This window comes from Apis dorsata, unplaced genomic scaffold, assembly GCF_000469605.1.
Source record: "Apis dorsata unplaced genomic scaffold, Apis dorsata 1.3 scaffold_74, whole genome shotgun sequence".
In the NCBI taxonomy this organism is placed as follows: Eukaryota; Metazoa; Arthropoda; class Insecta; order Hymenoptera; family Apidae; genus Apis; species Apis dorsata.
In genome coordinates, this window is record NW_006263372.1 from 352473 (window position 1) to 362103 (window position 9631).

Below are 9631 nucleotides of genomic sequence, written 5' to 3' on the forward strand. Positions count from 1 at the left end.
AGGAACATAATAGCGTTCTAATTGCGTATAATCGATCATTGGATGAATTCCAAGTGTAACATGGCGTAAGAAGGAATAAAGGATTACCGGAACAACCTTCGGCGGCTCCGCGTATCCCCATAGACTGTTGTCGATTGGCACACTGAACAGGATTATAGTTGCTTTCGACGGAGGACTGCATCGAATAGTTGGCAGTCTTTGAGGATTGGGTGCTCGTATAGTGCTGCAACGATTGATCGTGCGGGGATGCGACCGGCGGATAAAAAGTCCCCGTCACAGAGCCAACATTCTCAAATCCGGAGCGTAATTTATTACACGACACCATCATCCCATTCGCTATACCGACCGCGGCTATGCTCGACGGCTGTCTCTCGAAATTTAAGTAACTCACCTGGAAGACAAAAAAAAAGACTTACGGTTGGAACTTTCACTCACGTGTGTGTTTCGTTTACTATTATAATTAAGACGTTAGGATAATATAAATAAATACAATTATGTCAGGGAAGATATAAAGTTATTTCATTAATTAAACTTTTAAAATTGAATCAAATGATTTTTGATAAAACATTTTTGCGTTATTAGATATTAGTTTGAAATTTCTCTTCTCTTATTGAGAGATTGATATTTAATTTTTAAATTTATGAAATGAAATATTTTAATTATATTGTGTTTCAAATTTTTTAATTACAACCAAGTAAAGGAACCTATATTTGTCCTCCTAGTTCCCAACAAGATCATTTGTATGCACCCCATTACTCACTGATTTTTTGTAAGTCAGAGTATCTGTGTAAGCACCAGAATTCTGACACGACGATATGCTAGTACCACCAGCATGACCCGTGTGCAACTGATTATCGGTACTCATGAAAGTGTACCGTTTCGTTTGCTCGCTTATTTCGCTATGCTGCTTCGACGAACCCTCCATCAGATCTCGTTCAGGATCTGGATTTTGGTTTGATGGCAAATGCGTTCCGTCACCTGATTACCGAAATTCATGCATCGAAATTAATAATTTTAATACTGTCTCGACAGTTACATAGAAATAACAAACAAAAGAATTATACATTTTCTTAATAAAACTTAAAAAACCTAAAAAAGAAAATTTCAAATTGAAATATTAATTGTTCAAAAAATATTAATCATTGAAGTAGAAATTTTCAATGAAAAAAATCTTTCATTGTTAATAACTTTCTGTTCAAAATATTCCCAATATAAAAAAAATTCTAATGACAATAGAATACATTAAAAAATATATATATATATAATTGCAGTATAAAATTCTATGAATAAAATATTTTTTTTATATATAATAAAGAAAAAATCATAAAAAAAATTATATATCCAATTTGTAAAATAATAGTGATAATTTATACAAATATAATTCCACAAGTTCCATGGCTGTCTGAACGATAATTAATGCGAGTACAAGGTCTCACCATCTGGCTCGGGACTGGCAACTGGAGATATGTCCGGTGAGTGAATGATAGGCGTATAAGGACTACCGTACAAGGAATTGCTCTCCGATTTGTACTCCTGGATACCTTGCTGTTGCTGCTGGTGATACAGGGATGAGATCGGGGAATGGCCGCCCCACGGGATCTGAGGAATGCCTTGATAACTGTCCATCTTAGACCTTAAATAAATATCAAACGTCACTTCGTATTTCTTTCTTCAAGGAACGCTTTTAACGCGAACGAAATTTACTTGTTAGATAAAACAAAAAAAAGAGAAATGGAATGTTTGAAGCATTATTTGAATTAATTAATTTGTTTTAACAATATACTTGCACAATAATTAACACTGAAAATATTAGTAAATATTAACTATTATAAATATAAATAATTATAAATAGTTATAAATATAAATAGTTAATATTAGTAAAATATTAGTAAATTTCATTTGAAAAATAAAAAGTATGTGCAAAGTATGTACTTTTTTTAACCAGGATATATCTAATCACATAACGAAAGTAGTGCATCTCATTACTAAAACTAACCACGTCTTCGTTATAAGTATGCAATGTGCAATTATCCTAATCCTAGTTATCTGTTATTCGATGAACTTTATTCTTGTTAAAGGAATATTAACAATAAAAATTAATCGCAAAATTCACATCGAGTTATTCGAATTAATTAAATAAATTAATATAATAAATGTAATAAATAAATTAAAATTCGAATTACTCGGATAATAATTAAAAAATGGCGGACGAAGTTCGATGTTACGTGGACTTACATGGAATGATGAATCGTGGTACCAGAGGGGTTGGACCTATTGGTCGTGGTATTGGTCGCCGATGGAGGAGAAGAGGGCGCTCCTGGGGCCCGTTTCGCGTGTTTCCTGCGCCGTGGTCTGTACTTGTAGTTCGGATGTTCCTGCATGTGTATGACCCTCAGCCTCTCGGCTTCCTCGACGTACGGCCTTCTGTCCTGCGGGGTCAACCCTCGCCATTTCTTTCCTGAAATACACGAGGGTCGTCCGTTAGCTGCAACGGTGCCACGATTTTCGATACGACATTGCAATGTTAGGTTATGTACAGTATGTACACCCTTGTTCAAAAGTCTTAGATCATTTGTTATATCACTTACGTCATACATAGGATGAAAAAAGTTAAGGATCATTCTAAGCGATGAGTTTATTAGATTCTGCGCATGATGAAACAAAAATAAATTGCTCAAAACTTAAGAAAAATAATTTAATATCGTTTGAATTTTTAAAAAATCATCTATTAAATTTTCTACTTTATCTGATATATTTTGTAATGCTTGAAAATTATAAAAACTTAAGTAACGAATTAAATATATTATTATAATATAATAAATAAATCAGATGCTTATGTATTAATATATTTATTAAAAATTTTCATTAAAGTTGATTGATTTAAACATTAAATTTTTATTAAAAATATAATTTTTGTTGTGAGAATTTATCTTGCGATTTCTGCGACTTTTGAACGAGACTGTATGTAGAGGTATATCCGAGATGCTTACCACTGGTCTTCCTGAATTCAGGGGGCGGCGTGAAAGGCAATAAAAATTTGATGAGTAATGTTACATGTGGTTGCATGTGCTGTAAAGGAAGGGTGTAAGGAAATGGTTATTTGAATTCTTTTTTCAAGAATACCTTGAGGAACAGAAGTTTTCAAGATGGTGAATCTTTTTTCTGGTTAGATAGATCTTTTTTTTTTTTTTAGAAGGAAGAGAGAGATATTTTAATATTTTGGTTTTTTATAGATTTTTTTTATAATATTAATAATTCCATCCTTCTCAACTTTCTATATATTTCTTAATTTCTATTCTGATTTTTATTCATAAAGCTTCTTTAATAATTATAAATAAATCTTAACTGATAATGAAATGAAATAATGATGAATGAGGATTTTTAAAAAGCTTAAAATATTGAAAATATTTGAATTGAACTAAAGGATATTACAGAGGATTAATTATTAGTGAAGAATGATTTAAAATTTATATTTCTTTAATATTTTATTTTAATTATTGATTAATTCAAGAGATCTGAATTTGCAAAATTCATTTACATTGAAAGGATCATTAAAAATGATTTCATTTTTAACACCATTAAAAAAGTTTTATATGCATATATTCAATATTCATGTCTGATCTGTTTATTATATTTCTAGATCAATCTTCTAATTTATATTAATTATATTTCAATTGTTCATGCAAGAAATCTTAAAGTCAATCTTTTGAAATGGAATCAAAATGGAAGCATTCAAAGTTGCATATGAAATGAAATGCTTCAATTTCTGTCATAAAACATTTTACTAAAGGAATTATTCATAAAACAAGAAATTTTCTTTGAATGTTTCAATCCAGACCGGATTGAACTATGTACATAGATAAATAAAGATATAAACTTTGCATCCAATCATAAAATGTCATAAACTTGTTATTTTTCTTTGCATATGGAATATTATTTGATTTAATATTCATTAAATATTCATTTTTAACCAATTAACAAAGTAGAAAAAATAATTAATTTTGCGCTTTTGTTTAAAAATTTTATATCTAATAATATTTAATAATAATATTTTTAAAATGATAATCAATGTTGCGTCAATGTATTTAAATATTTTTTATTTGTAAAATCTTGATAGTTAAAAATCTGATATTATCGTTGAGTTTAATTGAAATAAACAGGAAAAGGAAGAAGCGTATATTGCACATATTAAAAATACACATTTGCATTTTCAAATGATTACACAATAAATGTTGGATATAATAATATACTATATATTAGTTTCGAAGTAGCAAACAACGTATTAATTTCATCACAGCAATCTAATCTCTCTTCTTAAAAAAAAAAAAAAAAAAAAAAAAAAAAAAAAAAAAAAAAAAAAAAAAAACTTCAAATTTCGCGCCTTTTGATCCGACTAATATCAATAATTTTATCAACCTCTAAAAACCATCACATCAAACTACACACAATCTACGATCTACCTTCGTTCAAAAATCTTAAAAACTAACCAAAATTAATACAACAATTCCGAAAACCGATAGTTCGAGAAAAATAAATAAAATCTACTCTCATCCAAAGATCTATAAAAACAAAAAACGAAATCAAGCCCAAAAAAAAAACAAATGTCCACAATCTATCTTATCTATACAACTCCATATAACCAATCATCCATATCGACCAATCACAAAAAGGCAATAACTCCATCTTACCTATAACATATACACAGATACGTACCCAAACGCTACACCAATCGAATCCAATCTTTCACCGCGAACCTATAAATTCTTCCACCTAAGATCCGCATTCACTTATTCCTACATACAACCAATCCAATCTCGGTGCCACTAAAGAAGCAAAAGTATCGGCGGCGTTATTTCGTGGATCGATAAGGACGAACGCTCGTTGCTCGATTGTTCATCGATACTCTTTAATTCATGCCACGAGTCTGGTCCCTAATTGCCCGCCAGACGTCGTCGTGGTCGTCTTTGGTCCTCTTTCGCTGGTTGGAGGAAGCGGAAAAATGGTTGAACGCAGATACGAATTACAGGAGGGCTTGGCCGGCCGTTCCTCGTTCGACTGGAATCTGCCTTAGTTGCGTTCAATATGCCCGTCCGGGCATAGTAGGCCGGAATATCATTAAGCATGGATAAGGGTTAATACGAACGTAAGATGTTCACGACAAGAACGAAAAACTTGAGCGAGGCGGATATGTATACGGTGTGCGCGTACATATGTACACGGGATCGGCGTATACCGGGCCGTATAGGTACATAGGCGCATGGGGGCGTAGATATGGGTGCGCCCGTGCCTTTAGCCAGCCACAAGGCACGAACCATTATTTCATATTTCATTTTGTATATTTCAACTCCGGAGGAGACGCTAACCCGAACGACTTGGGCCTCGAAGAGGGAGGTAGTGGATAAAGAAAAAGAGAAAAGAAAGAAATGAGAGAGAGAGAGAGGGAGAGAGAAGAAAGGGAGGGAAAAAAAAGACAATTGGAAAAAGAATATAGGGAGGAAAAAAAGGATGGTAGCGAAGTCTCTCTAGATCTCCCTGTAAAGTCCATTTTTGTCGCCCCAAGTTTCTTCTTACCTCTTCGGTTCTTCTTCTTCTTCTTCTTCTTCTTCTTCTTCTTCTTCTTCTTCAGGAGCGGCGAACCTCACCGCTGCCCTTTTTTGCGATACGCGTACTTTTCATCGCGACAGCGAGCAGGGTTGACGCGGAGAGGTAAAAGCTCTCAGGACGTTCACGTCGAGATTCAATGGAATTCTCCTTTGTCGCTTGTCTTTGTACGGGTGGCTCGTGAAAGGAAGAGAATTTCTTTGGGATTCTGATTTCTTCTGATAAATTACCCCGTGATTGGGGGAATTACTTAGGTTTGGAGGATTTACGTCGTGAATTTGTTACCGCCTTATTCGAATCCATTAGAATGACGTTTTGAATTAGGAATTATATTCTTCTGAGAGATGGCATTATCTGACAAGATATAGGTTCATTTTGAACTGTAAAAAATTTCTTGTGATATGAAATTTAATTTCTTTATACTTTTTTTTTTAATTTCTTAATTTTTTTTTACCTTAATGGATACAATATGATCATAGCCAATTATTTAAGAACAAATCAAAATTGCATTGAATAAATCATAATAATATTCTGTAATTATATCCACTTTAAACCATATGAAATTACTCCTTCCAAGTTGTAAATGGTAATTAAAATATATAATAACAAGAGAAGAATTTCTATAACTTTCATCTTTGCACTTTTTGCATATACATGTACCCATGTCATCGAGGAATAACGAATATCTGCGACGACAAAAAGAAAACAAGTCAGACGAATGGAATAAAAAAGACTGAAGAAAAAAAAGAAACCGCAATGCTTCTTTCTTCTCTTCAACTCTTTACCCCAAAATTTTTTACCCTCGTTGCGGTCGGATTCGTCCATTTGCTTCCGTATGTTTCGAGGAAACAGTGAAATCATCCGAACGTAGCTCGTCGTTGGAAGAACGAAGAGGAACCAACATGGATGAAGAAGGGACGGCGGCTTAGACTTTTTGGCCGACAATAAGTAAACTTAATTTAATATTCCTGGGCGCGCTCCGCGGTGAGCTAGCCGGCAGTGATTCATCATCACACCCGCGCACTGCTTCCCACCATGACGTCCTCGTTAAGTATTCTAATGGTTGCCGTGTACCTCTAATTTACCCTGCTCTCGGCTCTAGTCAGACGACTTCATTAATTTCAATGTTTCGGTCAAAAGCGAGCCGCTCACGGATTGGAAACACTTTAGCCCTTGTTGGATCAGCTATCGAGCCGTTGTTTCGTCGTCTTCTGATCGTAATCCTTCTCAGTGTCGGTGTGAGATTCGATGTATGGTGAAGAGAAAGTGTTTGTAACTTTGATAAAGATGATAGAGATCTTAGAGAAGTTTGGAAGATATTAAGCGATTAAGTTAATGATTTTTTTTGTCGGTGGCTTTCTAAAACATTTTTTAAATTATTTTAAATTTTATTCGAAAGAAAATAGTAAAAAATTGAAATAATTAATTATTTTATGATAATAAATAAGTCACAACACTTGGTGTTTTGTACTTGTATGTGTTGAATGAGTAAATGCTTCGGTTTTGAGACTGTTTAAATTTAACTGTTTTCATATTTATTTATTCACTGTGATTAAATTTAAATTTTTAATATTATTATTTGTCAACATAAGTTTATTTGATGTAAATGATTAAGAATCTCATTGCTTTTTTGATTTTTCAATTGAAATTTCCATAATCCAATTTTAAATTTTGTCTCTTCTGTTTTCCTGAATTTTAACCTTATTTATAGAATAAAAATTGTGTATCAATAAATAATTTTTTTGATTTATTATTGATAAAATGTATTTATATAATAGGAAATTGTTAACATACCTTATAAAAATCTTATTTCTCATTAAAAACTAAGATTTTATATGAAGATCTTGATAGAATAATTTTCAAATTCATTCCGCGTTATAAAGGGAACTCGATCACAGTGCGCGGTAGAATCATTAAAAATTCTGTTATCGCAACAGGCGACAGGCGAGCACGCGCGCGTGCGCGACGCACGCAAATGTATGCAAAGCGCATGCAGGTCACAATAAGTCGATCAGCGGCGAACATACTTCGGAAATCTCATTTGAACCGATGCTAATAGGCTGCCTTATCCACGTCGCTTAATCTGGGCGCGCATGTACACGACCGGCCGACTCGTGAATTCCTCGAAGCGTGATAAATTAACGCCAACGGAGATCGCGACAAATTACGTCTCTCGATTAGACGTTGACTCCCCTGCGCGCGCAGATCGCTCGTGCCGAAATGTCTTTTTGTACCTGTCAACAATCCGATATGTGCGCGCGCATGCATGTAACGTCCATTCAATGTGTAACCTCCTTGGTCGCTGACATTTTCCAGAAAGCTCGTTCGTTCTACCGGTTAATTAACGATTCCGCGGTGATTTACGCACGTGGCGAACTTAGCCGGACCAATGGTCGATTAAGCCACGTTTCTATGCTCGCACACCGGCACTCAGAGAATTTCGTTCTGCTCGCAGATGCAACATCGCTGGAACGTGACATTTCCAGAATCAAGCGAAAAACTTCTCGCTCGGCATTTAGAATACTGTCTAGAATTAGTTACCAGCACCCGTTCGTGTTCCCTCACTCCCCTCTATACGTTTCTTTAATTGCGCGTAGAGTGCGCGATAAATCTTATGGCACACCGAAACATTTCTAGCGCCCTCTGACAGTTTGCCTAAGAAACGCCTCGTTTAAGAAACAATTTGCTTAACCCTTGAGCATCAAGTTCTGATTCTTAATCGCGACGGTCCTTTAACCGGTGACTTGAAATGTGCTCTTCTCGATGAGTTTCACACCGTTTATATACGATCGCGATCGAACGATTGCTAAATTACACGCACGCGACGCCGGTAATAAATATACATGATGTATCGATTCGCGAGCGAGCGCACAATTAAATTTATCGAGACCTAACCGTTGCGCGACTGATGCGCTACGTGGCGAGCAAAATTGACATCGATCGATGGTATACCGAATAAGGACAGTTTTTGTCGTATAAGAAAATCTAATGATAATAACTAGATATTACAGTGATACTTCTGTTCGTATGGTATAGTGAAAGTTATTGTGAGATGAAACTTGTTGGTAACAACAAGGGTAAGATCATTAAAATCATATAATATATATATGTAATATTGAATTTTCGAAAAGTTTGACATGTTAATATCAATTCTAAACTCTATTTTACCATTCATTTTACAGAAATATATAATAAATTGAAATATCTTATTTTCTTTGTAATATATTAATTTTAAATTTTAAATTAAATTAATTAAAAGATCATCTTATAAAATCCTTTTACTACACATTGGTGGTTCCGTTAATTTTGTCTGACACGACACAAAATCCGCTAATCCAATTCGATTTACGAATGAATTATAACTAAACGCCGAAACGGTCCGCGTCGAATTGATTTGATCGAATCACAACCGATCGACGTTACGAAGCAGAAAATCCGTTCATTTAATTTCTCTATACAGCGTGTCCGCACACGGTAATAGTTAATATAGGCAGCAGCAATCTGAAAATAGCGTTATAGAAAGAGACAGACAGACAGACAGAGAGAGAAAGAGAGATCAGAAAATGAGACGAACAACAAAGACGAAGAAGAAGAGGTCGAAAGCGAGGCCCACATCGGTGGGACCGCATCGTGCACCCCGCCCAACCTGGGTCGCCCACTGTCACCATTAATAATACGTCTCCCGTCCCGTGATGTATCTCATCTCCGTTGGCGTCGTGTGTTGTGCCCTGTGTCCTGTCGCGTCGGTGTTTAGCCTTCGTTGTGCGCTCGGTCACACGCACACATGGACATACACATAGCGTGAACGCATATTCTTTCTCGCTCCATTCTTTATTTTCTTTCTTCTTCCTCTGTAATTTTCTCTCGCTACATCTCGTTTTCTCACTCTGTCTCTTTATTTCACCTTTCTCTCCGTCGTTTCCTCGCTCGTTCTATCCCCTTCTGGTTCGTTTTCGATAATATCGCCTTTCCCGCTTTCCTCGTCCCGCTTATAAGCCAATAATGCATATACACGCGGTTACGCGCAAGC

General features: G+C 35.0%; 1 protein-coding gene across 2 annotated transcripts in view; it reads right to left on the bottom strand.

The window, feature by feature from the left end:
• Positions 1-9631, bottom strand: part of LOC102673011 (putative transcription factor SOX-15) — a 52667-nt gene that overhangs the window by 1246 nt on the left and 41790 nt on the right. For both annotated transcript variants that reach the window (XM_006610398.2, XM_006610396.2), the window contains exons 5-8: positions 2236-2458; positions 1437-1633; positions 761-978; positions 88-391 (exon numbers count right to left, since the gene is read on the bottom strand). In XM_006610398.2, coding sequence (XP_006610461.1) covers positions 88-391; positions 761-978; positions 1437-1633; positions 2236-2458 — 942 coding nt within the window. The remainder of the gene's footprint in view (positions 1-87; positions 392-760; positions 979-1436; positions 1634-2235; positions 2459-9631) is intronic.